The sequence below is a fragment of the Watersipora subatra genome, chromosome 7, assembly GCF_963576615.1.
Source record: "Watersipora subatra chromosome 7, tzWatSuba1.1, whole genome shotgun sequence".
In the NCBI taxonomy this organism is placed as follows: Eukaryota; Metazoa; Bryozoa; class Gymnolaemata; order Cheilostomatida; family Watersiporidae; genus Watersipora; species Watersipora subatra.
Window position 1 is genome coordinate 6126086 of NC_088714.1, and position 27653 is coordinate 6153738.

The 27653-nt window shown below is 38.2% G+C and overlaps 2 protein-coding genes across 2 annotated transcripts; one reads left to right on the forward strand and one right to left on the reverse strand.

Annotated features, from left to right (window-relative positions):
* The first annotated feature begins 1436 nt into the window (after window positions 1-1436).
* LOC137399201 (histone H2B, gonadal) lies at window positions 1437-1805 on the forward strand. Its single transcript, XM_068085203.1, has one exon. It carries the CDS (start codon window positions 1437-1439, stop codon window positions 1803-1805), a length of 369 nt encoding a protein of 122 aa, XP_067941304.1.
* A 2453-nt stretch (window positions 1806-4258) lies between these two features.
* On the reverse strand, window positions 4259-27146 carry LOC137399200 (alpha-mannosidase 2x-like). Its single transcript, XM_068085202.1, has 23 exons — window positions 26894-27146; window positions 25798-25915; window positions 25063-25198; window positions 23841-23980; window positions 22823-22970; window positions 22337-22508; window positions 21898-22025; window positions 20400-20579; window positions 19368-19554; window positions 16947-17121; window positions 16568-16670; window positions 15803-16091; window positions 14702-14869; window positions 13505-13685; window positions 13170-13294; window positions 10157-10253; window positions 9376-9501; window positions 9183-9294; window positions 8937-9082; window positions 8354-8486; window positions 7967-8103; window positions 5183-5467; window positions 4259-4815 (listed from the first exon to the last, which is right to left on the reverse strand). The coding sequence occupies exons 2-23, from the start codon at window positions 25903-25905 to the stop codon at window positions 4663-4665; spliced, it is 3429 nt and encodes a 1142-aa protein (XP_067941303.1). The 5' UTR covers window positions 25906-25915; window positions 26894-27146; the 3' UTR covers window positions 4259-4662.
* Between the last annotated feature and the right edge of the window lie 507 nt (window positions 27147-27653).

Sequence of the window (27653 nt, forward strand, 5' to 3'; positions counted from 1 at the left end):
TTAACTTATTATATTTATTAATTTATATTACAAAATAACTATATTTGTTACTAATATTTATTTAAAATTCTTCATCAATCACTTACGGCTGAGGTTTTCCTGTTTGACAATGCTCTCTTGCTGTATGGTACAACACCATTAGGGAATGGAACCACTCCCTCTTTCAAGAGGGATTAGTGAAAGATTAAAGCAAATTTTAACACTGCCATTAATATCTTGATGAGGCTTAATAATGGTGAGCCTGTTCAATATGTAGAAATTGCAGAGCTTGTCAACCAAGCTGTTCTAAATGCTCTAACACCTATAACACTATATCTGGATTTAAGAGGTCAGGTATAACCATCTGAATCATGATGCTTATATGAATCGGACTTTGTGGCAGCTGTTACATATCGTCCTATGGCAGTCAGTAGAAAATTCAAATTTGTCTCAATTGGGTGTTCATGGGACTATGATTGATGAAGATGATAAAGGTAGTCTACGTAAACTATTTGATTCAAACAGGGGAGAGCTCACCTACTCGAACATCCTTCCACTATCCAGACAAAGAAGGGATGGTTGGACTAAGAAAATATCCATAGCCATTTATCGACTAGCAAGGAAGAGTTCATTTCATTTATGCATTGGACTGTGACCTTTACCCATTTATACTTTTAGCTACGCGAGTATGCTCTTACTTTAGCTTAAGCTTAGCTACTTTAGGATAACACAGAAAATATTGCACAAAATGAACAACTCTTGAGAACAATGGTGGTCCTGAAAAGGACCTTTGGAAATTACAAATGCACAGCCATTTATGCAGCTTTTTTGGTCTTGCTAGGCAGAAGAACTGCTTGGATATTTGGAAGTACACCTCCTTGTGCAATTGTTACACCACTCATCAACCTGTTCAATTCCTCATCGTTTCGAATGGCCAACTGAAGATGCCTCGGAATAATCCTCGTTTTTTTGTTATCACGAGCAGCATTGCCCGCGAGCTCCAGCACTTCGGCTGCCAAATATTCCATCACCGCCGCTAAATATACTGGAGCACCCGCACCAACCCTCTCTGCATAGTTTCCTTTTCTCAGAAGTCTATGAATTCTCCCGACAGGAAATTGGAGACCAGCTCTGGAAGATCTGGTCTTGCTCTTTGACTTTGCTTTTCCACCTTTACCTCGCCCAGACATATTTGAAGAATTACGATTACCGAATTATTGCGACGGAAAACTTCGCACATGCAGAAAGATCGACTTGCAAAAGTTTTTATAGTTACAAGACGTAGTTGAAAGTAACCAATAACGTGACTGTATTGACATGAAATAATTTCCAACGCGCTAGCTATAAAATCAGCCAATGAGTTACTTTGCTTTGAACCACTTCATTTGCATATAACAACGTATATAAAACTACGCCTTTCAATCAACCGCCATACACAATTCCTGCACACAATCATAATGCCTCCTAAAGTTAGTAGCAAAGGCGCCAAAAAGGCTGGCAAGGCCAAGGCCGCACGATCCGGTGATAAGAAGAGGAAAAGGCGAAGGAAAGAAAGCTATGGAATTTACATCTACAAAGTTCTGAAGCAAGTGCACCCAGACACCGGTGTTTCAAGCAAAGCCATGAGCATAATGAATAGTTTTGTCAATGATGTTTTTGAGAGGATTGCTGCTGAGGCATCCAGGCTTGCTCACTACAACAAACGATCAACCATAACCAGCCGTGAGGTACAAACTGCTGTGCGACTTATTCTCCCTGGAGAATTAGCCAAGCACGCCGTTTCAGAAGGCACCAAGGCTGTTACCAAGTACACAAGCTCCAAGTAAATGCTTGCGTACTGCTCCCACCTCGGCCCTTTTCAGGGCCATCAAAACGATCAGAGTTGTTCTATACTATTTAATATCAGTCATTGTTGCACAATGCTAAACTGATACTATATGTTGTTACCTATGATAATGCTTGCACATTCTGAACGAGCCCCCTTAGCAATGCAGTGAATGATGGCCAATGATATACGAACTGCAGCTTACTACCGTAAACTCCATAATGTCCCTTTTGCGACCCGAGATTATGAAAACCTCGCCCGCGGTTTTCATAATCTCGGGGTCACGAACCTGCGGTTTCTAAGAAAAAGCGACGTCGGCTAGACACCGGGGCTGTACGGCTTGCCCTTGTTTTCTCGCCCTTATTTTGTTAAATAATATACTATTGGCAACTTAAAACTACCTAATGACATGTGTTGTTTAATATTGGTTTTTCCTGTCTGAATGACATTACAGGGTGCAACGTCCAAACAGGCAATATATAAATATTGAAGAATCTTTTGCACGCATCATATTGCATAAATTGAGAGAAAAGTAATAGAAATTATTTTTATGACAGATATGGTCATTCTGCCCTCTAACTAGACAGGAAAAACCAATATTTTGTGAACGTACGCCGCCACCGGAAGTGAGGCTTAATTTAAACCGATGTTCACCCAACTGTCTAAACTCTTCTATGTACTACTGCGGGTGATACCAGCGTTGTTTATGGTTTGAACGTTCACGTTGCCAATGATACTCGCACAGACATGATACAAAACAGACCATATCAGTCATTCAATTATTAACAATCGATTGTCATAGAATTCTAGTCTTCAGGCATGAACACTAGTACATAATACTGTATAAATCAATTTGTTTGTACAGGTTATCCTGCATAATTTATTCGAAGTCATCTTCCCATGTAAATGTTTTTTGCACATAATATCAAACTTATCATGGATTGTCATTATCATAGTTGCCTTATAGGGCATTGGAACAATAACTCTGTGAATTAAATGGTGGCCCTAAAAAGGGCCGTTGAGAAAGTTCAGATATTTAGGCGCGCTCGCCTCTGATACGTCTAGCAAGTTGAATGTCTTTAGGCATGATGGTCACTCTTTTGGCATGAATAGCACACAGATTGGTGTCTTCAAACAACCCGACTAGATATGCTTCGCTGGATTCTTGAAGAGCCATGACAGCAGAACTTTGAAATCGAAGGTCAGTCTTGAAATCCTGAGCAATCTCTCGCACGAGACGCTGGAATGGGAGTTTTCTTATGAGTAGTTCAGTAGATTTTTGATACCTTCGGATTTCACGAAGAGCTACAGTTCCGGGTCGATATCTATGTGGCTTTTTTACTCCCCCTGTTGCTGGAGCACTCTTTCGAGCAGCTTTAGTTGCAAGCTGTTTTCGGGGCGCTTTGCCTCCGGTGGACTTACGAGCAGTTTGCTTAGTACGAGCCATTTCGTTTTCAAATACTGCCGCTCGCGGGTAACATAGCTTTTATAGAAGTCTCTCTTGCTTATCAAACGTTATTGGCCGCGTCATTCATATAGGTCAATTGCAAATAGCCTATCGTTGAGTTTTTATGCGTAATAATTTATACTACGCTCGCTTGAATAGCAAAATCTTTATATTGGGCTCGCTTATAACGTATATAGCCAAATATGCAGTCTTGATCTAGCCATAGTGAAAACTTAAATTCATCAGCAAACATGTCCGGTCGAGGTAAAGGAGGTAAAGGCCTAGGAAAGGGAGGCGCCAAGCGCCACAGAAAAGTACTCCGAGATAACATCCAAGGTATCACAAAGCCTGCAATTCGCCGTTTGGCTCGAAGAGGTGGAGTGAAAAGAATATCTGGATTGATCTATGAAGAAACCAGAGGAGTTCTCAAAGTGTTTCTCGAAAATGTTATTCGAGATGCAGTCACATACACCGAGCATGCCAAAAGAAAAACTGTAACAGCCATGGATGTTGTTTATGCTCTCAAGCGACAAGGCCGTACTCTGTATGGTTTTGGTGGCTAAATCATATCTGCGAACTATCCTACAATGGCCCTTTTCAGGGCCACCATTACAATGAGAGTTGTTCAAATATGCTACAGATGCTGTGTATGTAAAAGGATTTTAATTTCAGCATAACAGTGTAAAAGTACTGATTAGTACTTATAGCTTGGTCAATATAAGGTCAGCTTCCAAGTTTGTGTTCTATCTACTACATGAACCATGTCTGCCTGTGAGAAGCAAAGCATGTGCATTCCGTGCTTGACAAGCGTTCGTTTCGGTTGTAATTATTTGAGCTTATTACAATTCGTCTGGTGTACTGGTTTTCCATAACGACAACTCCTAATGTAACCAATGTTTGGTTGATGATATGACAGGTTCTATCTAGCTTTTACATTTTTCTGTCCCTCTGTGTGATGAATAAAGTTAGAATAAATTGAATAAAGAACCTTTGGCATAACACAGGGTAGAGGTAGTAGTTATTAATTGAACAGCAATAATACAGGATAGATCTTGTTCCCAGTCAGCTTTTTTACAACCACGATAGAAAGCATAGGTTTCTCATAATATATGCTAGCATATAAATAAATTTATGAGCATTTACTAAAGGATTTGTATGAAGAAAATGTTGAAATGTGTAGAGTATGCATCGTCTTTAAGTGTATGTGTCGTCTTGTACACAGATAACCAGCAAGTCTGATACTAAGATATTGCGAGGATGAGATACTAATTTTGCTTTGCTGTTCCAAAAGGAAGCGCTGAAAGTCGGTTGGTAACAGCCTGGGCTCATGTCGAGTCTGGAAGAGTCCTGTGTTGTAGTAGTGCTTTGGACGGACAAGCGTAGATTAAGCGATGGCAAACTACCAGTGCGGCTACTGCACAGTTAGTTTGTATGCCATGATATTCATAGGCTTCACAGTAACCTTGCCGGAATGTTCTGCATCTCCGAGACTCTCAAAGTCTGTTATTGTCCGTTTCTCTATTGAAGTCAAACTCTGATGTCTAAACATATCGCCTATGTCCAGCTACAAAAAAGTGCATGTTTCGTAATTTTTGCCAAAAACAAACAATAAAACTTATTTGTAATAGAACTGATAATTATTCGCAGGAACAAATAAAATTTTCTACCAATTGTTATAATTTATGTACAACTTGAATAAATATAACACCCGCAGACAGCGCAAAGGACTATGTATCAGTGGTCTTATGGGAATCCAGACATTTTACTAGGATTCACAGTGTGATGTGAATGAACATGCCTCACACACTATGTGATTGATTAAAGATGATTACGAGTGTTCCTATTGGATGACAAATCTAGGTGGCTCACCATAAATATAGATCTGACAGTTATATTGTCTCAGCAAGCAAGGTTTGAAACATTCCACCCACCCTTCCATTGTTGCTAGTACAGCTGAGGCCTTTAGCTGGCAGGCTACAATCTGTAGACTGATGATGAACCAGTAGCAGGCTCGATGTTCTGGCCTCCCCACTTTCAGTGTCCTTAATGGATCTGAGATTAATCAAGTTTAGCTCACAAGGCCAACTTCTACTTAGTGGCTCATAGTATGGGTGGTTTATCTCGCCAGCCTTAACTGGTAATGCGATTAGAGGGCTAATAAGATGGTGATGCAAAATGTTGGCAGTCATGGAGGGATAGCCAATAGTCTTGTCTCTCTACAAACAAGCGTAAATGAGTTTTTATTTTGTGCGTTTACAATACTGAGCCAACCATATACAGTCATACCTCAACATACGAGTAATGCCCCAACATATGAAAAAATTGAAATAAAAACAAAACTTCGAGTTAGTTTCTTTCTTGAGTTACGAGTAATCTTTAAGATATGAGCATACACGCCGGTTGTCGATGGCCACTATATGGTCGAATATGCGAGAAGCTGCTTTCAAAAACTACATTGCTCGGTCTTCCTCTTCAAATCAGTTTTTATAAGGTTTACTAAAAGTTATGGCACACGCGAGGTAAACAGTGCCAAACCAAAAACAAATAATAAAAAATTGAGGAGATAGAATTAAAGTACGTTAAAAGATTAAAACTTTGCTTCAAGTGTTTGCTTAGTAAGCTAAATTTAGTTAAATTAAATTCACAGTTTCTATTACGTAGCGTCAAAAAAGATTAGTGTACCGAATGCTTTGCTGTCAAGTCTCTCACTCACATCGGGGCTAGGCACTCCGTCTGTTTCAAAGGTAAAAACTCCATACAGTGATGTACACACCGTAGTAATGTTACAATTTTATGGCAGATCATAACAACTAAGTTAGGTATTTGCTGCTTTGTAAGCGTAGGTACTGAATTACAACCGTTAAAACATATTTTTCCACCGCAATATATTGTTTTAGGAGTTTTTCAATATCATGGTAACGGATTAATTTGCATTTAGTTGTTTTATATAATAAATAGTGCCTTGAAACACAAGTCAATTGACGTATGAGCTCACTCCCAAAACGCATTAAGCTTGTACGTCGAGGTATTACTGTGGTTATGCTCTGTAATTACGCAGATCCTGTGATACTTGAAATATTTCTCTCCTGACTTTTGATCACTAGTTCAAAAGTACCGAAACTCTCTTTAAAATAAAATGGAACACAAGTAGGAAATGGTCATTAGTGAACAGACAATAACTTAATCTTTACTGTAATAATAGCCGTGTCGATCACCTGTCCGAAACCAAGGTTGGAGGTTGGAAAAAGACAAGATCATACTAGATTTAACCTTGTGGTTTTAAAGGTTGACTTGCAACAAAATTCACATTACAGGTATTTGGTACCAAAAGGTTCACCATGTCTTACTCTGCTATGTTGTAGGTGCAAATTATGTGGAAATGTGATTACAAGCTCTTAAAAACTCAAAAACGAACAGTTAATCGCAGCCATCACGAAAATGCCGTAGTTTGGAATCTCTTTATTTGGCTGACGTACTCCAACAGTTCGGCTATTGTTTTGACACGTGATGTTATTACGTGAAATAAAAGGCTCGATATAAAACGTCCCATAGCACTAGTTTATGTCAAATACTTCGGGTTCTACCGAAAAGCCTGTATCAAATATAAATGCTCGCTACTTCACAGTATCGTTTCAGCCTGGTCTATTCAGCTAGTCGTAATCTGATCAAGTGACCCATACTTTCTGCCAAATCGCGTGAACAGTTTCTGCAGCATTTTTCGACTATTGCGGGTGACTAACAAGCCCCTCATGTTCATCAGAGGATGATATGCACTTCTTCGAGCTAAAGTTAAAAATTAAACAAATTTTTATGGTAGGTTTTGAGATAACAGAAAAAGACAGCTCAAATGACAGCTTGACAATTATGATGAAAAAGTCGCGTAAGGACAATAGACATGGTTTTATTGAATGCGTGAAGTATTTTGTGAAAATATTGCGACGAATGAGGTTGCATGAAAGTGCAAACAGAAGCCATCTTGTTCAACTACGTCCCATTTGAGCCGTTTTGGAAATGGATTCCAATCTACGGTGTTTTCGTGATGGCTACTATTAACTGTTCGTTTTTGAGCTTTTAAGAACTTGTAATCACATTTCCACATATTTTACACTTACAACACAGCAGAGTAAGACACGGTAAATCTTTTGATATCAAACAACTGTAATGTGAATTTTGTTGCAAGTCAACCTTTAAGCTTTACAGCCTGACACTGTAACACCTGCACCATCTAGGTGTTTGGAATAATGTTGGAGATACTGTGGTTTCGTGGCACATTTCACTATCTTTCACAACACGATAGAATGTCAGGGTACTAGTTTAGAATAATTGAAAATTGGAATAAATATTGAAAATTTTTTATATAATTGTAAGATTATTATGCAATGCTAGTAACTATTCAGAGTTATCTTCCCTCAAGTATACCTAACTTAATAATTTCCATCATTTTCAGCTCCTACTCTAGCCCCTGTTAGACATGTGAAATCTGAAGAATGCAAAAATAGCATTTACAATTAGAAACTTATTTTGGCATCTCAGATCCAAAGAGTCCCAACCTTAAGGCAACAAACTAGAATACTATCACGAATAACTGATTAACAACACTACCCTGATGAGTGCAGAGACGTGGAAGCACTGGTTAAATGAATGAATAAATGAACAAAGCTATGATGATAAGAAACCATAAATTTTATACATGACAGACTCTTAGAAACACGTACATTATCTCCAGCAGCTGTCTTCTCCTCGACAAGAATGAAAAATTTACTTTCCGTCCTTTTGTTGTCCTTGAGGGGCTCCCCGAGGCCCCTATTGTCATCTTGACTCAGCCTTCTGTCTAGAATCACCTGCAGCTCGCCTGTTTAAAATTTATAGGCCACCTTAAGTTGGCCTATCACAATACATATCAGTTAGGTTGGATCAACAAACATGCTTACCGTAAAACCTCTGCTTGAAACCTATGACACTCTATTTTTTAACCCTCACAGTACAGTGGTGGTCAAATAGAGGAGGCGGTCAAATAGAGGTGGCATTCAAATAGAGGTGGCGTTCATTGGAAGTTTTTCGGTATATATAATTGCAGTCTACAGCATAAGGAGTACTGATACCTTTAAACGGTGAAAGGACTCCTGCAGACTGTGCTGCCAATATGCTAATGCGGGTCTTGCTGTTCTCTATATACGACATACTAGTCATGGGGTAGACATTGCCCTGTAAATGCAGTTTCTCCTGGTACTTCCTCTACAAAACCAAATTAGTCATACAGGAATGAAAAGCACTACAGCAGGACAGAAGCTGTTATAAAAATTTTAATTTATGAAAAAGCAATGTGCAACAGTGTCATACAGCAATGGAGATGAGTCATGAGTTGCGACATAAGAGACATCGAGGGCCACTGGAGATAAGTTTGCATGCAAGAAAGAAGACTAATTATCAATAAAAACTTGAGGCTCTGCATCGATTCCAATAAAAACTGAACGAGACAAAACTTTCTAATAAACATTTGTAGTCCTTTGCAAAGTTCACAAATGTAGAAAATAGTGGCGCTAAACAGTCAGAGACACAACATGTATGTCAGTAATACCCACAGGAAAGAGTAGAGTTGTGCATCTCGAAAAAAAATAAGGAGCATGGTACAGACAGATATGGCCCACGAGAAAAATGACTGCAAACATAATCGAATGAAAGAACCTTGTGCATAGTAAAGCCGTTCATGTCGCTGAAAAAGATGCGGTCATCATTTCCGATATCTGTAGACAACTGCATGGCCAGCTCAGTATTTTCCAACTTCATTATTGAGTCAATGTTGACAACCTCCACACCGAGACTTTCAGGACCTGCAGTACAATTAAGGTATTGGATTATCAGAAGTCAACAAGTTCCATAGTACATGTATTTTAATGGTTGAAGGCTTAGTATTGCCCATAGCAAGCCAACCTGGAATGTTGACAACCCGAACAAGGTGCTCGACAAGGCTTGTAAAGGACATGACTTCATGAAATAGGTTCCCTGTAACAACTCTGATTAGCGGGTTCTCACTTGCCACATCCTGAAACATGAATTAAAACAATTTTAAAAACATTTCCGAATTGACATGAGAATATAAATTAAACCGACAAACGAACTGCACCTGCGATGCTCCAGAGGGGATGAACAGATATGCTCCAGAGCTGTGGTCACTTCTTTTTGAGGATCCATATTTAACGAAATTCATCTCAACCCTGTTCACTTTGCCTGTTTTCTTATTCTTCACCGACTAAAATGTAAGCGTATATAAGCTAGGTGAACTCTACTTGAAGCGCTTGTTAAAAATATATATAGTCCTGCACAAGTAGTAGTTAGTAGCAGCATTGTTAGCTTAGTTAAAGGTCCAAAAGAACCTATCTAACGAACTTGCCTATCTACTGTACCAGGTCTATTGGACTAGCTGAAAGAAACATGCAATAAACTCTAGAAACGGTGACTTAGAAACCAGTAACCCTTCATTTAATGCTAGTAAAACTATTCTCTCATAAGCAGGTCTTGCATGTCACGCTCTTCTCTGCTCGAGTTAAAAATTTAGTGAGAACTCTTGGGAGAGAAATCTTTTAGGACGGTTGTCTCCCTTAGCGCAGGGGGTTGTCTCCCTTAGCGCAGAGGGTTGTCTCCCTTAGTGCAGGAGCAATTCAGGACCGGGTGCTCTTCCTGGCATCCCGTATTGCAGATTGAACTACTGACATACCGCTTACCAGACCAGAGAACTAACTAGTACAATATAACTGCTCTTTTATTAATAATAAGCCTTGCTAAACACTGTCAGCTGTATTCATGTTGTGAGTTGTCTTTCCATGAGTAGGAATTGTCTAACCTTTGCTATAACTCTAGCACAAGTTTATAAGTGACATCACATACACTTACAGGCGCTGACATACCTGCATCATTCCGCTGGCCGCTGACATGGTCACCTCCACCTGGTCATTATGTATGGTGAATTCGGTGTCTTTCTTCCCTTCTGGTTTGAATATTTCACTGCAAGACAAATATTTACATTTTGGTCATACTAGCAAACTGTGATTTACTAAATGTTTTGCAAAGTTAGCAATTTGTTTCATGTTGTAGAGCCAGCTAGAACTGTTTTTTTTTAAAAACTTTGGGTGCTAAACCAAAACTATAAAACACGACAAGCCATTTATAATAGTAATTGATTTATTTATAATAAATTTATAATAGTAATTGCACGAAAATGATATAAACAGTTGCCTACAGAAAGAAACGCATTTGTAAAATGTCAAATCTGCCAAATGTTTGTTTACATAAACAAGCTTCTTAGCGACAAGTAAACACCGTAGAACTTCTATTGGAACTCCACCTTTATTTGAACGCCATCTCTAATTAAACGCCACAATAGCGAAAGGGTTGAAAAATAGATGGACACAGTGTTCAAATAAAAGGTTTTATAGTAGTTATTTATGTAAACAAACTCCCTAGCAACAACACACCCTTGATCAGTCTTGCTTATTGTTAGTTAGAATAGAGACGCTTTTGCAAGTTTATAAAATCCTGTTACACCATCTATATAGAAATCTCAGTGTTTGTTTGTCATCTGTCATTCGTGTGTCCAATTATAGCGATAAAGTTATGGGAATGAAAAGTCCACTTCGCACTGGGTTTGAAGTCAGCACCTCCAATTCCCCAAACAAGTGAGCTAACCACTAACCCACATGGGCTATTTACGATACTACGGAATAATTGTGCACATACTTATTATATCAGCCAATCTTGACTGGCGATTGATACCTACGCTACACGCTTGAGTTAAACTATTTATAAAAAATTTTATTAGAAAAATACGTGCCCAGACATCCCCAAATACTTTGAATATAGCGAACACAGAAATAAACAAACACCTTTATTTAAAGGTTGGCTAGTACATCAATTTTGATTTTTTGTGCAAAAATGATTTTTATTACCCGCGCAACACTGGGCATTCACCTATTATTAAACCATAAATAAGTTACATACTTGCTCTCACAGCTCTTATTAGTAAGTTTAGCAATACGGATACTAGCATACTTAAATTAGCCATTGGCAATGTGCCAGACTAATGGCAAGTGGTCGACAACTGCATTACCTGCCACTGTTTATAAGCTGTTTTTTAGTACCCGTGCACCGCTAGTCTATATATATATATATATATATATCTATATATATACTATTTATATATATATATATCTATATATAAATCTCAGTATTTTTCGTTCGTCTGTCCAGTTATAGTGATAATGTTTTAGCAACAAAAAATCACCTTAATGACAAGAAAGACTGTTCTTATCATTTCCATCACTCTTACCATATACAGTGTATCCTTTTCGTGATTGCACATGCCAAATGTACACATATTATTATTAATCAATATTACCTATTGCGATTGATAGTTTTTTGGATTTTCTTTTATGTTGATTGTTTTACCATGACCACTTTTTTAATTTGTAATTTTCAGATGTGACGTTTCAATTTCAACTGTGCCGTTACTCTCATATTTCCAGTTTCGGTAAATCTGTAAAAGCTAAATGATTTTCATGTCGACAATTGTACATGGACATCTAGAGTAGAAATTGCCTCTACATTCTCACTCCATTCGGTCAGATGAAATATCAAGCAAAGAAAGCCTGATATCTCATTTTTACCAGTATCGAGAGGTACCAGTATCAAGAGGTACCGGTATCGAGAGGTACCAGTATGGAGAGGTACCGGTATGGAGAGGTACCGGTATGGAGAGGTACCGGTATGGAGAGGTACCGGTATCAAGAGGTACCAGTATCAAGAGGTACCAGTATGGAGAGGTACCGGTATGGAGAGGTACCGGTATGGAGAGGTACCGGTATCAAGAGGTACCGGTATCAAGAAGTACCAGTATCAAAAGGTACCAGTATTGTCTATCAAAACTTTGAATACACTGAGCTTCTGCTTTAACAGTAACCTTTTTTATACACACTTCAATGTACTCATTGTTTATTTTTTCTCTTAATTTATTTGAACTGCACAAAAACACTTTTTTCATGATATGAAGTTTAGAATGGTAAATATTGTATGTGTTAAATAAAAATAAGTTCTCTGTACAAAAACTTCCTTATTACCCGAGCAACGACGGGTGTCCAGCTAGCCTTTGCTATAATAAGAGCCATGCTCAACTGTCTTTTCGAAGCCACGCTAAGAGCGTTAGGAAAAATATTGCCCTGTACAGGAGTCAAACCCAAATATTGGTATTACCAGTTGGTGGAGTGGCGCAGCTACCATATGGGTCACTCCACCACCAGTGTAATAAGTGTGTGCACATTGGAGACATTGTGCACACACTGATTACGTACGACCAACTCTCACGACTCATGGGGCTGTCAGTAAGTATAACACTAGGACAGAATACGTCCACTTCAAATTGGTAGTTACGAGTCTAGCAGTACTGTAGCCTACTTACAATCTAATGCCTGATTCAGACCAATATTTGTGGATAAATTGTGCATTATCGCAGAACTATGCAAGACAATGCTAGGGTCTGGAGTAGGCCGGGATTTAGTTGCGTCATCCCGCGACTTCATAGCTAACTGATTCACATCAATTGCACACTTGCATAGCGGGGGGGGGGGGGGGGGGGCAGCACCTCGCACACCCTACATATGACATTGGTCTGAACCAGGCATAATAGCCATAAACAACAGAGTGAGTGTTATCACATGTGGGCGGCTCTGTGAAAAACATGACACCTTTAAAGTGATAAGATAGTATTATTTGACTTGCAAATATTCCGTCATCCAACATGCCCTTACCTAGACTGTCAAACATTGATGTCCTTGATCACCTGCTAAAATTGAGCTTATTACATCTTCAACAATTTTGTAAAGTTTTTGTATTAACAAGCTAGACAGCTGAAGTAACAAAGTAACTCACTCGGAAGGTGACCTTGAGCCGAGGTTGTAAAATGACACCCTGGAGATAGTACATGGCTGTGTTTCTGAGGCCTCTATCGTGTATGTGACCATCCCAAGGGGAGGCAATTTCACAAGGAAACTTAACTGTAACAAATTAGGCTGGAAGTGAAGTCATAGCTGTAAATGATCATTCATACGCAAGGAACGGTCGACAGTTTGATATAGCCTTCCCTTATATATTTGCTTTCCTATACACGATGTTCTGACCTTGGCTGCAGCTCATAAGATGGAGTTATCACAAGAAATCTCAAAAAATTTAGCATAAGTTCAGTCAATCTGTCATCTAATGCTGACCTTGAACTTGTTGTGCAAAATGGAAGTATGATCATCAAAATGGTCGGTGAAGATGGGAGATATTTGGCAGATGACATGCCTGGATTCCGAGTCGTAAACTGAGATGGGAATAGTAGAGACCCATACTCTTACCAGCTCCTCTCGCTCATGGGGAGATGAGTTGTATATGACAAACTTCTCTCTACGAGGAACAGTCAGAACATAAGTTAAATGATGGTAGTTGTTAACTGTATTATGCGACATAAAAAGTGATGAAGGCAGACACGCGCAGTCATATTGGTAGTTATAGTTCACCTGAATTGACAGTTTTTTCTGAGCTTAACAAACTGAATACAAACAGTCACAAAGTTGAAAAAATGTTGAGTGACTTACCATGTAAATCAAATTTTGAAAATAGAACAAAAAATTATTGAAGATCGCATTTTCTTAAGAACAAGCTGAAAATTTAGTTGAAAATTAGTTGGAATTCTTTTAGACTTGAAAGTTCAAAAATTTAGTTTGTGGCAATGCGCATCAGATGGAATGGCCACAATTTGTAATGGCCGCAAGTTGTAATGGCCACATGTTGTAATGGTCACAAGTTGTAATGGACACAAGTTGTAATGGACACAAGTTGTAATGGCCGCAAGTTGTAATGACCACAAGTTGTAATGGCCGCAAGTTGTAATAGCCACAGAAAGACTCATGAGCTAAAAACAAAGACTGCTAGCAATCTTCACTATAACAAGAGACTTGCCCATCTGTCCAATTCCATGGTTAGAGGTTGACAAAAACAAAGCATCATATAGAGTTTGAACTCGTGACTTTCAGCATGGTAGACGAACACGACACCGCCGCGCCAATTGACTACTCACTCGCATTGTAGAATAATCGTAAAAATAGTTACTACACCAGATGATCTCTCAGCCAACTACCAGGGTACTAGTTTATAGTAGTCAGTATCAATCGGTCAAACAGAAATGTATTGACAATCCTTTTCTAGCTTTCTCAAAACCATATTTTGCATTCAATTGTAAATGAACTCATTTTTTTTAATACCGAATACTCAACCAGCAAGCTTACAAAATAACTGAATGAGTGGTAGACTACCGTACAGAATAAACAATGGTTGTCCACCCAAATCTCCTCAAAAAAGGTTCTTACAAGCAAAGAGGGAACTTGAAAAAAAATTGATCTCCTATTTGAAACGAAACTAACTTTTCTCCTTGCTTCAACTCTTGCACTGATCTTATTTCCAGAGCATCCTGTTCATCCTTCAACCAATCCACATCGAACATCTCAAGTGGAGCACTAACCACATTTCCTACTAGCAGCTGGGCTGATGCTCTAATCACTTCATAAGCTGATTTCCAGCCCCGTAACATCCTACATGACACAGTTGAGTGAGCGAGGCGCTGACACACAGTAAGTCAACAACACAAATAGGTTGTAACAACACAAACATGTACTCTCTGCTAAACTTTACACATAGTAACTAAAGATGGCAACCAACGAAAGCCGATGAAAAAAACAGGGGAAAAACAGTTTAGATGTCTGCTTCTGCAGTTTCTTATCAAATATCAGTTAACAGTGTGTCATCATAGCATGAGAACTAATAAAGGTAAGGGGTGATATGAGAGTAAGCCTACATCACCAATCTTGGATTTAGCGAGGTGTTATTCAATCACAATGCTCCATGACTACATATGACTACATGCAGCTAATGGCAGTCCACTAAACCTCTACAGCGAATATCACCTGAACTAGTAAAAGTTAGATGCCAGCTCTTACGTGTACAAGAAGCAATGCTCCTTGTACAAAAAATAGACTTACTCATAGGCAGTTAACTATAAGCTATTACTTACAGACTTACATATAGATACTTATAGGCGTTCACTATAGACTCTCATTCATAGACTAATTCATAGGCCTTTAGGTGTGGGCTTTGAATCCATAGACCTATTTATAGGCCTTCACTATAGACTATCATTCCTAGACTTATTCATAGGCCTTCAGGTGTGGGCTTTGAATCCATAGACCTATTCGTAGGCCTTCACTATAGACTATCATTCATAGACTAATTCATAAGCCTTTAGGTGTAGGCTTTGAATCCATAGACCTATTTATGGGCCTTCACTATAGACTATCACTCATAGACTTATTCATAGGCATTCAGGTGTAGTCTTTGAATCCATAGACCTATTCGTAGGCCTTCACTATAAACTATCACTCATAGACTTATTCATAGACCTTTAGGTGTAGGCTTTGACACCACGGGAAACAAAGAGAAAAAGGAGAAAATACTAGTAAAGTAATCACCTGTTACCATAATCAACAACTACCGCAGCTTTAGCGGTGCCAGTGATACCGTCATGGTGCTGGAACAACCCGAGTGATTGCCGGGCATAGGACAGTTTGTCGTAGAGACTAGATGCTTGAAAACTTGAACTGCCATCAGTGAGACTTTTAGCTTGGGCCAAGGAGAAAATGATCTCCGCAGACCTAAGGGTAGACTCCAAGTGCCTGTCCCAGTGCTTGTAGAATGGTCGAGAGGTGAAATAGCCACTCCAGTAATGATCAATTCTATCAGCGTATGCGAAAAAGTCCCCTAGAAGATAGACAGCCATGAGGTCAAACATGCTGCCAGCCCAAAATCAAGGTCTACTGTTTGAGTTATTTGCCTGCAATAATTTTTAAATGAGAAAATTCTATTAAATACAGGGTACTTGCAAGCCTTGGTACAACAAATATATCTGTCTTCTTCCATGGGCAAGAGCCTTAATTATTACTAGAGGTAAAACCCATAGCCAGCATTAGTTCGGATAAAACCTAAGGCTATCCATAGAGCGTTCAAGTGATAAAACTACCACAACATCTGTTTTTGGAAGTGGGCTACATCACTCTGAGAGGTAATACCAAGAAGCATCCTTCCACTTCCATTGTTGCATACAACATTTATATTTGCACTTGATAGTTGTCTTGGAATTAATTTATCAATATTCATGTCAATTCTAGTTATTGATGAACCAAGTCACAATAAAGTACGTAGTATAAAAATGCATTTCCGAGATCGGTATATTTAACCTGATAGAGAAGGAAAACCATCAAGTGAAGCTTCAGATGACTCAGGTTGCCCCATTTCCGCGCGAACTTCGTTAAAGTAATCTGATAGAGTACCAAATTGAGCCTGCAAGTAAAACAAGCAGAGCCATTTCCAAGACGAGTCAAGGGATAAATAAACAGACTCAAGCTACATAGTACTAAAGTGCTACCTTGAACAAGCGCTACGGATGACAAATAATGATATGTAGCTGATATGATATGTACAGTCTTATTTGGTTGCTGTGCTAAATCGACTTTCACATAACTGATCACAACTAAGCATGTCTTTTCTCCGTGGAACTAGAGATGCACGAGTATCGAGTCTGAATAATCTAGGTTTGAGGAGTGAATAGAAAAGCACCTGCACATTCCAGTCGGCCTCATTCATATAGTCAAATAGTTTCTGGTAGTTTGTATACTGCTTGTCCCACTCGGCAGCGCTGTCATATCGAAAGTCATCTCCCAGTGGCACCAAGACTACATTGCTTTTAAACAGTGTTGATTTCTTCCTGTACTGATCCAATAAGGTGAAGGCTCTGCAAGAGGTGAACAAAATGTTGAAACACTATTGTACAGAATTCGTACTAAATAGTCATAATGGTTGAACTACCATGTATAGTCACAATAGTTGTACTACTATGAGTAGCTACTATGGTTATACTACCATGTGTAGTCACTATGATGATACTACCATGTGTAGTTACTTTGGTTGTACTATAGTGTGTAGCCAGTTTGGTTGTACTACCATGTGCAGATACCTACGGTGGTACTATCATGTGCAGCCACAATGGTTGTACTATCAAGTGTAGTCACTAGTGTTTTTGCCATATGCAGTTACTATAGTTGCATAGTCATACCTTGACACACGAGTGCCCATCATACATAAAAATCGAGATACAAGGAGAATTTCGAGCGAGCTTCCGCCTTGACATACAAAAACCTTTGAGATATTAGCCGGTTGCCGCTGGCCACTAAATAGCCAAGTATGCAAGAGGCCGTTTTCAGGAACAGCATCGCTCAGTCTTTCCTGTTGAATCAGTTTGAAAAAAAGTTTTACAAGTTCGACGAAAAGTTATATTGAAAGCGAGGCAAAAGACACCAAGTCGGAAACAAACATTAAAATATTATATCGAAGACAAAATTAAAGTTAGCGTAAAACCTCTAATTAACGCCATGGCGCTCTATTTTTCAAGCCTTCCTCAAGATGAACCTGCGATGATATTATAGCCTGAGTCCTGCTTTGCCATTTTTTGCAGCTTTCAATTTTTATTTCAGTCTAAATTTGAAGAGCTATTTATATTTTATATCTATATTTATCAATGTTGCACAAAAGCTCATTACACTTATTGATATGTTTGCTACAGTTTGCAGCCAAAACTAGCTTTTTATGTGCAATAGAAGAAGAGTTACGAGGATCGATCAATTGTAAGATCAGATTACCGCAATGATGCTATCAAATAATATGCCATAAATCTGCAAATTCATAAGTTATATAAAGATAATCTATCAAATGCTACAAATATACAATCATGAACAAGTGACATAAACAAACCACATTATATTACTTGCAGAAACAGAAATTAAGGTTTTTAAAACAAAAATATTTGCATCGTTTCCTCGGATAGCTGCGTTCTGATTGTTGCTTTCGATGGAACAAACATCTACTACTTGTCCAATACTTTCCACAATGTCATCTGACCTAAAATCTTCTTCTGCACTGTTGGACTAGTCGATATTAGCGTCTAAACAGTTTTTTGGCAGAGCAAAACCTTTACGCATTAAATTTAGCACAAATGCAACACGTAAAAGTTTTGCCCGCTAAATGTAATCTTTGTACCATCATAAATGTAAAACGTTTTTATTTACATGCACTTTGAAGTAGCAAGACCGCATTAGACAGGGAGCTACTATTAGCCTGAAAAAGCGATTAATTATTTCCATGTTTTTATGCTTTCACAGGTTTAACGACAAAAAAGCTTTGGAGTTGGACAATGAGAAAATTGATCGTTATTGATGTGAACGATTTATTATTAATACGATTTTGTGGACACTTTTCTACTGATCACTTGCTATTATAGGTTTGTAAAGATCAAAGATTGTCAAGTGGCGGGCAAATGGAAGTGGCGTTCAAGTTGAGAATGGCGCTCTATTTCTCAACCCTTCTCTCAAGGTGGCTGTCAAATAGAGGTGGCGTTCAAATAGAGGTTTTACAGTAAGTTTAGTAAATTCTTTAAAAATCAGCTTCAAGTGTTTGTTTAGTAAGCTAAATTCATTTACGTTAATTTCAAAATCGATGTTACGTAGCTTCAAAAAAGTCTGGTGTACTGAACCCGTTGCTAAAGTCGCTCTAAAACTGCCCTTTGCCGCAATGTCTGTCTCGAAGGTAAAAACTCCATACACTACTGTACATATTAATGTTACATTTTATCGCAGATCACAATCACTAAATAGGTATTTATTACTTTTTGAGCGTAGGTACTAAATTGTGACAATGAAAAACACGTTTCCCGATCGAAATATCCTTTCTTTAGATGGTTTTTCCATAGCGTGGAAACAGATTAATTTAAATTTAGTTATATAGTTATAGTTATTTTATATAGGAAATATTGCATTCATATACGAGAACATTGACATACGAGCTGAGTCCTAGAATGGTATGACTGCAGTATAATGTGTAGTCACTATGGATTTACTACCACGTGCAGTCACATTGGTTGTACTATCATCTAGCAAAAAATATCAGATGAGCAATAGTACACTATATACAAATAACGATATGTACTTCTCTTTTACGTTGACCTCGGTAATAGCCTCAGGCTCCTTTTTCCATGGGCAGTGCAGCTTGCCCCCTGGCAACCGCTGGAAGTCAAATTGACAGCATATCTTTGGATCTGGACCACAAGTGTGAGGCACATCATACGAGTAAAAGGGCATCATGTGACATAAGATGCCAGTGTCTCCCTCGCCATCTACGGGAGACATCAATCGGTTACATCCGCTGCACGCAGAGCAGTTTCCTTCCAGTTCACAAGACTGGCTGAGCAACTCTCCTCATGACTACAGACTGCTCAAAAGTCTCGTTAATTCTTTTGCCACCAAATTAATTTTTTACCAGGACATAATTGATTATTCGGTAAAATCAAATATTTGACACTAGGGCATATAAGTTCCTACAACTATTGAACCAAAGGTCTATGAAAAATATTTTGATACTAAATCAATCAGCATAAGATGATACAGCAACTGATGCCACAAAAAGGGCTACAAATGTGTTACATAATGAGCTCGGATACTTTCCCCGCCACTTCCGCTACTACAGCGAGTAAGGAGTTGATCATGTTTTGAGTCACATGAGTTATAGCTATTACAATACCTTACGGCATCATAATTGCTGCTAAAAACAAAATAATCTCAGGGACTGGGACTATTGCTCAATAGCCTATATCATCAGCAGAAGCCAATAAGTGTACAATTTGTGAAACCTCTGTAGCTGTAATGCGTCTGACACGGCTGGTTATTGCAAAAAAAAATTGCAATCAAAAAATAAAGTTTTTGCAAAGCGAAACTAAGCATTGCATATGCTGTAAACATGTTTTCAATTGGCTCAATGCAGGCACGTGATTGTTTCTATTGGCTCAATGCAGGCAGATGCTTGTTTCTATTGGCTCAATGCAGGCACATAGTTGTTTGGCACACTTTTGGCCATTCACAAACGCTGCGTCGAGCCACACGAGGCGGTTCATGGCACGCAATGAGTTAACGGTCCGTCTCAGAGGCACACATAAAAAAAAACTGTTCTTAGACCTTGACATACCCCAAATCTGCCTCCAGTTGAACTCGAGGTACTTGTTCTGGGCGAAATGCTTCTTTATGGAGTAGTGTACTCTCTGAATGAGCATATTTTGGAGCCCAGCTTCCTTTAGAATATACGCCATAGTAGAGGAATGTCCAAATGGGTCAATAGACCAGCCACTGAGGGGTCTTCCAGTCATACCTCATAGTAAAAACACAGAGATTCTGCACTACTAGTCTACGGAGTGGATAGCAGGTTAAATAGAGCGAATGCCATCTAATGAAACAAACCCCTTTCCTTTCATCCTGAGCAATGCAAAAAAGCTATTACAGTCATACCTCGACATATGAGTGTCTGAATACACAAGAAATTGGAGATACAAGAAAAATTCCAAGCAAACATTTACCTGCAATACGAGACAAATTTACGATACGAGCATGTGAGATGGTTAAGGCCGCTAGGTGGGCGAGCATGTGAGAGGCTGCTTCAAAGAGCAACACCGCTTGATCTTTCTCATCAGATCAGTTTGAAAAAGTTATAAAAAGGCCAACCAAAAGTAATAGTGAAAACGAGTCAAGTAAAAAAGTGAGGCAAAAAGAGCATAGCTGGAGCAAAAAATTAAAAGAGAATTAAGTTTAGTGGAACATAAAATTTAAATTTATTAATAGGTGTGCGTATATAGCGAGCTAAATTACTTTATATTAAGTTTAAAGTTTATGTTATTTTACTTGGTGTCACAAAAGTGTAGTGTACCAAATGCATTGCCGTCGAGTCTCTTACACCGCTGTTAGCCACTATATTTGTCTCGAAGAAAAAAACTCCACACAGCACTGTACATCATGTGGCACTTTATCGCAGATCATAACCACTAGATAGGTCTTTGTTACTCTGTGAGTGTTGGTGGTGAATTAAAACCATTAAAACAAGTTTCTCCATTTTAATATCCTGTTTTAGGTGTTTTGTTCAGTGAATAGCAACAGATTAATTTGAATTTAGTTATTTTTTATAGAAAAAATTGATTCGACGCACTAGAGGATTGACATACGAGCTTTATCCCAGAATGAATAAAGCTTGTATGTCAGGGTATGATTTTATTTTATTTTCATTATAAAACTGCTCCTTATATCATACATGCCTCTAACTGCATGACTATGTAGGTAGGAAAAAAAATAAGGAGACAGCTAGCACAGGTAATATAGACACCTGCTGCAGCTAGCACAGATAATAGAGACACCTGCTACAGCTAGCACGGGTAATAGAGACACCTGCTACAGTTAGCACAGATAATAGAGACACCTGCTACAGTTAGCACAGGTAATAGAGACACCTGCTACAGCTAGCACGGGTAATAGAGACACCTGCTACAGCTAGCACAGGTAATAAAGACACCTGCTACAGCTAGCACGGGTAATAGAGACACCTGCTACAGCTAGCACGGGTAATAGAGACACCTGTTACAGCTAGCATAGGTAATAGAGACACCTGTTATACTGCGAAGAGAGTATGTCATCTGACTCACCTATGTTCTCCTTGACCCAAGCGTGACCTTCTATTAGCTGGTCAATCATAGCCCAGTAATGAGAAGATGCCTCGTCAGGCATTACCCAGCCCCCAGTTACCAGCTCTAACTTTCCATCCTCTATGTGTCTAAATAAACAGAGCTGTTATTGCAATGAATGTTAACTGCTATATCAGAGCAACAGCTGTTTAGACAGCACCACCAGACAACACTATAAGACAGCAGTAATATCAGTCATGTTTTGACCTTTGACTTGACAACCGGACAGCGGAAAATCAAAATGTCACTATTATAAGCGAATCACATGAAAGCTAACAATGTTAGCTACATACAACAGGTCCGACCTACTTATTCACTATAGCACAATACTGTATATAAGAAGTGAAGTAGGAGCAGATGACTCTCTTTATTTCATCTACCATAAACAGTATATTTTCACCTTTTCACTGACTCTTTCTGTGAGTTGGTCGCTGTGCTCCACCATTTAGAGAAAAAAGAGATTTCAGCATAAATAAACTTCATCTTCTCGTGCTCACCAAGCTTTACCACCATGTTGTCAAGAATTTTCTTCACCTGGGCGCTGTAGTATCCATCAAACGTTTTTATCCATCCTAAAATCAATATGGCATGACAGCTAGGCTACCCTGATCTGACAAGCAAACCACAGGCATGTATGTTATTGATGCCACAAAAGCATAGATAAAACTAAAACTTCATAGCATGAGTTTTATGGTTCTGCTAAGATGTTAATTCAAAATTGTACAGAGCCATTTAAAACAGATTCCACAAGCTGAGATGACATTCAGATAATAACCAAACCAATTACCAAATTTAAATTATCATTTTAAATAATGTAAGCCAGCAAATCAATCAGTCAACAGGATAAAAAAAATAGAACAAGACACGAGAAAGAGCAGACAACTACCTGGGTCATTATGAGAATGAGGAATAACAAAAACTTTGAGTGGTTTCTCTTTGCTCCACAAAGAATCCCGATACTGGATGTCATAGCCTTGCTTCCATACTCCACCATCGACATCAGCAAAGCTTATGGTATTCAGTACATCGTACATCTGTAGAACAGACTCAGAGATGAACCGATTGGCATCTGAACTTTGTTAAACAACAAACTCTTAATGAGTAAACTAAATAATCTATAATTTTTGAAAAAATACAAATACAAAATCAGACCACTTATAAAAATAAAATTTTCCAGTACGTATTATTTTTTTCAATATTAGATTGAGTTTCCAAAGATTTTTTAAAGATAAAATGAGGTCAACAAAATTGTACTGCGTTAGCAAAGCTTGACAGGTCTGACAGGTCATAGCAAAGCTTGACATGTCCGACAGGTACACATGAGGTTTGACAGGTCTGACATGTACACATCATGAGGTTTGACAAGTCCGACAGGTACACATCATCATGATGTCTTCTTAATATTCCCATGATGATACACCAAATGCATACAATCATGTGAGCTTGTGAACTTTAAATGTGTCTTTGCAAGACAGTTGGCAATATTTGCCAGTGAGACTTTTTGCTACCTTTTCTTGAACACATCCCTTAACCCATTAGGGCAGTGATTTTTAACCCGGGTCTGATCAAACCATAGCAGTTCGGCGAGTCAGTCTCAGCCGTGGATAGAGGTCAAGACATATAAGTAGTGCCTCAAAGGCAACAACAGAGGTCACACTGATTTGCCCAAAAAGATACCTAGTTTGTTGTGAGTTCATGCATTGGATCGGTTTTGTTCTTTGAACACAATGATGTTAATGCACAGTTCATTGTGCGCGCCAGTAAAACATAGACCTAACACGAACGTGAAATAACTCATATTTTATTGTTTAATAAAGAAGGATTTGATGAAAGCGCATATGAAACTGGTGGGGTTCAGTACGTCCAACAAAGTTAAGAACCACAAAATGTTTATTGTCATGTACCTGTACGTCCTGTTCAGTGCGTGGGGCATCTGCAGGGAGACAGACAAGGTCGGATGGTGATATGACAGAAAGACTGTAAGACACCTGACTAGCCTGTCCTCTCCGAGATATTACTATGGGATGGTTGTCTACATGAACACCTGTAGTAAAATACTACTAAGTTAGGCCTCAGGAAGAGCTATGTTTTCTAATAAACAAATATTTTGCCCAATTTTCAAGCTACTAATACCTGAACAAACAATTGTCACCGATACAATCCTACTCTAGTTGTGTTTGCATTTATTACCATGAGTATATGATGCCTCTTCTTGAAAGCGCATGCACTTCTTAATGCATCAACTTAAATCAATAAATGGTCGTTGAAATTATACACTGTTCATTGTTTAGAAATTATTAAAAGAAACACTTTTAAAACAAACGTTATAAGATACATGTAAATCAAATATGCACGCAGCTGTTTGGTGGCTGAGAAGAAATCAATACAGGTATTCACATTTTCCTAGGAGTTGTTCATGATATGTGAGTCTGAGCCTGGAATATTCTGTTTTCAACTGCTAAACCTCCGAGATGACATGGAAACAACCATACAGCTATACCAAAAGACAGAGATGATTTATCTGAGTGCTGCCTTTAAATGCTACTTCATAGAAATAGGTTGAGAAGACAACCACAACAATACAAAATGATTAGCTTGTAGAGCCAATCTTGGGTATACTATCCAAACTGTTTTGATAAGCACTTTATTCAGAAAGCTACCCCGGCAAGTCGGTACCACAAAACATGGCCTTCCTAATGCTTACAGTGTAATGCATCAATAAATAACTATAGATACATGACTATGCCTGAGGTCATCACTATAAATATCTGACTACGCCTGAGGTCGTCACTATAGATACATGACTATGCCTTAAGGTCGTCACTATAGATACATGACTATGCCTTAAGGTCATCACTATAGATACATGAATACCCCTAAGGTCATCACTATATATACATGACTATGCTTAAGGTCATCTCTATAGATACATGACTATGCCTAAGGTCATCTCTATAGATACATGACTATGCCTAAGGCCATCTCTATAGATACATGGCTATGCCTAAGGTCATCTCTATAGATACATGACTATGCATGTATCTAACTGCATATAACTATAACTGTAAAACATAACTGTATCTGACCATGCATGTTAAAACCTCCAGTAAATAATGACCAACTTACCTTGCTCATTGTCGAGATCGGAAGGGAGATCTTGCCCTTTCTCAAGCTGCTGTATTTGATGTTTAATTTTATTTATAACTGCTTCACTATTATCCAGTTGAGCTTTAATTTTGGCAGCTCGCTTAATCAGCGCTGTCTGTTCATAAGAAGCAACGACACATAAGCTATCACCTTGCGCAGTTTTATACAAGATGGAATACTGTATATAGAACATTTAATTTACTTTCAGATGATACAACTCAAGTAAATGTAAAAACAGAGATTCGGTGACCACATTAATACATTTAACAAAATGTACAGCCAAGGGTTGAGAACCTATGATTTGGCACATCAAACGTGCCTGAATTCATCTTATAACACTAATATAACACGCGACAAAAATATAGTTTGTAAAACAAACATAACAAGTAACACTAAACATAACTTGTAACACTAATATAACATATAACACTAATATAACTTGTAACACTAACACGCATTCACAGACTTTCTCTTTTACTTGAACATGCAAACTATGTATAAGAACTGCCATGACAGCCGCCAGTTACCAATCTAGACTAGCAGAACCATGTTAGAATAGGTGTGACTGCTCACTTCTAAACAAGAATCTAAACAGCTGACAAAAAGTGCCCCATCTGTACAAAACTGTACAATCCAAGACTGCTAGTGAACTTATTAGCCTAAAAAAGAAAAAGTATCATGTGTCAAATAGATGCATTGTAATTATAAACTCACATGAGCTTCATTGTCTTCACTCTCAGCCTCTGGGCGACTGACGAAAAAGTATATAATGCATATGAGACTGATGAGACCAAATATATAAACTCTTCTCTTCTTCAGCATGCTGACGATGCTGAAATGGTTTACAGAACAACTCGCAACCATAGAATACATGCAAAACATACCAGACCCTTCAATAAGCTGTCCAACCAAACTCGACTTGAGAAAATAATATGATGCGTAAAGCTATAGGTCTTTATTTCTCAAGTGTAACTAAAATACCAATTTTCGCAAAAAAAACCATTGAAATTTTTTCCATAATGTAATACTGAATTGGGTAGGGCTGTACCAAAAAAATGAATAAGCTTGAATTAGAGAAAATTTGTCAGGAGAGAATGGAAGCAGAGCAAAACAACTATAAATGCAGTTGCAGAGCTACAGAATAGAACATTAAAATTGCCACTACATGACTTATTTGTCACATTTTAATTTTATAGGTTTTTTTACCATAATCAAAATAGAACAAACCAAGTTATCATGAAATAAAGAAATACCAAAAAGCCTGGAAATGGGGAATAGTTAATATTATGCATAATAGGTACTGTAGAAACCTCTGAATTGAAGTAGTAATCACCTATTCCTGTTAGGATTGGTAAAAGTGACTCCGAGTTTTTTTAATCTGCACAAGAAAATTACTGCCTAGCAATGTGTATGTCCACAACAGACATCAGCGAATTGGGAACAAAAAGAAAAATAGAGAAGAAAAAACGTAAAAAAAATTGAGGCTTCAAATAGCAATTACTAAAACCGGTCTTTTATACCAGTAGATTGAAGATTCGGGACCACTGTCTAATTATTATGAATGATAGAGAAAAAACACCATAACTTCAAAAACTGAGCTGCCATATTGCACAATGTAAAGGTACCAAATAACAAGCCACCTCCACGTATACAGTGGCTAAATACGTGTTAACCGATTGAAAACAAAGTACAGCAATAGGACAATCATTTATACTTATAGTATATGACAATTCTTGGGGAAAACTACAAGCCATAATATAATAACATTTTCAAGTAAAAACATTCAATAGATCAGTATAAGTGCTCAAACCTTCATAAGTGTTGTACATTCAATAAGTACAACACTAACCACCACCAGTTTTAGGGGTTGAAGAAAATAGCTTCTAAACAGCACCACCTATCGAACTTCTAATTGTTCTTTGCTAAGTAAAAAAACTCTTCAACCATTGCCACTTCATGTAAGAAAACTTAAAATGAGGCGTTTTTCTTGGCTTAATTATGTTTCGACTTCGTGTAGCATCGAAATATCGATATAACGAAATTTTCTACCATCTCCACGCAAAGTAAGCAGCTGTTCTAATAAATTACATCGTTGTCGAAGGGAAATGCAGCTAGCCGTATGTAATTGGTTGGTACCCCGCCACGATAATGAGTGATCTCTCACACATTGCACAATTCATACAATGAAATGTCGAAGACATCGTTGTACATAGAGCTAAATTAGAATCGTGATATAGAAATTACTTTCGGTTTGTTGTGGACATGCGGTCTTGTTCACGAAGTCTCACACGTAGTGGCACTTAATATTTTGTTAGTTCCCTTTAGTTTATGCTAGAGCACCGATCTTATGTACAGTGCTCGGGCTTATACAACTAGAGCACAGTTTTTCTGTTTATGATGTTTGATGGCCGGGCTTATACAGCTACTATCTGTATGAATTTGGGTATATTCATTGATTAACCAAATCCCTTTTGGATAGAAAAGGGTACTTCAAGCTAAATAGAGCTTCCACATTTGCAATAATGCGTTGAAGTCACTATAAATGTTAGGCGTTGATTATTTTAGAGCAT

Coding starts and splice junctions, on each gene's coding strand:
- LOC137399201 (XM_068085203.1), top strand. CDS start 1,437: ATGCCTCCTAAAGTTAGTAGCAAAGGCGCCAAAAAGGCTGGCAAGGCC.
- LOC137399200 (XM_068085202.1), bottom strand. CDS start 25,905: ATGCTGAAGAAGAGAAGAGTTTATATATTTGGTCTCATCAGTCTCATA. Junction 22,971..23,840: donor GCACTGAACAGGACGTACAG/GTACATGACAAT, acceptor TCTGTTCTACAG/ATGTACGATGTACTGAATAC. Junction 17,122..19,367: donor GAGGTCAACGTAAAAGAGAA/GTACATATCGTT, acceptor CACCTCTTGCAG/AGCCTTCACCTTATTGGATC.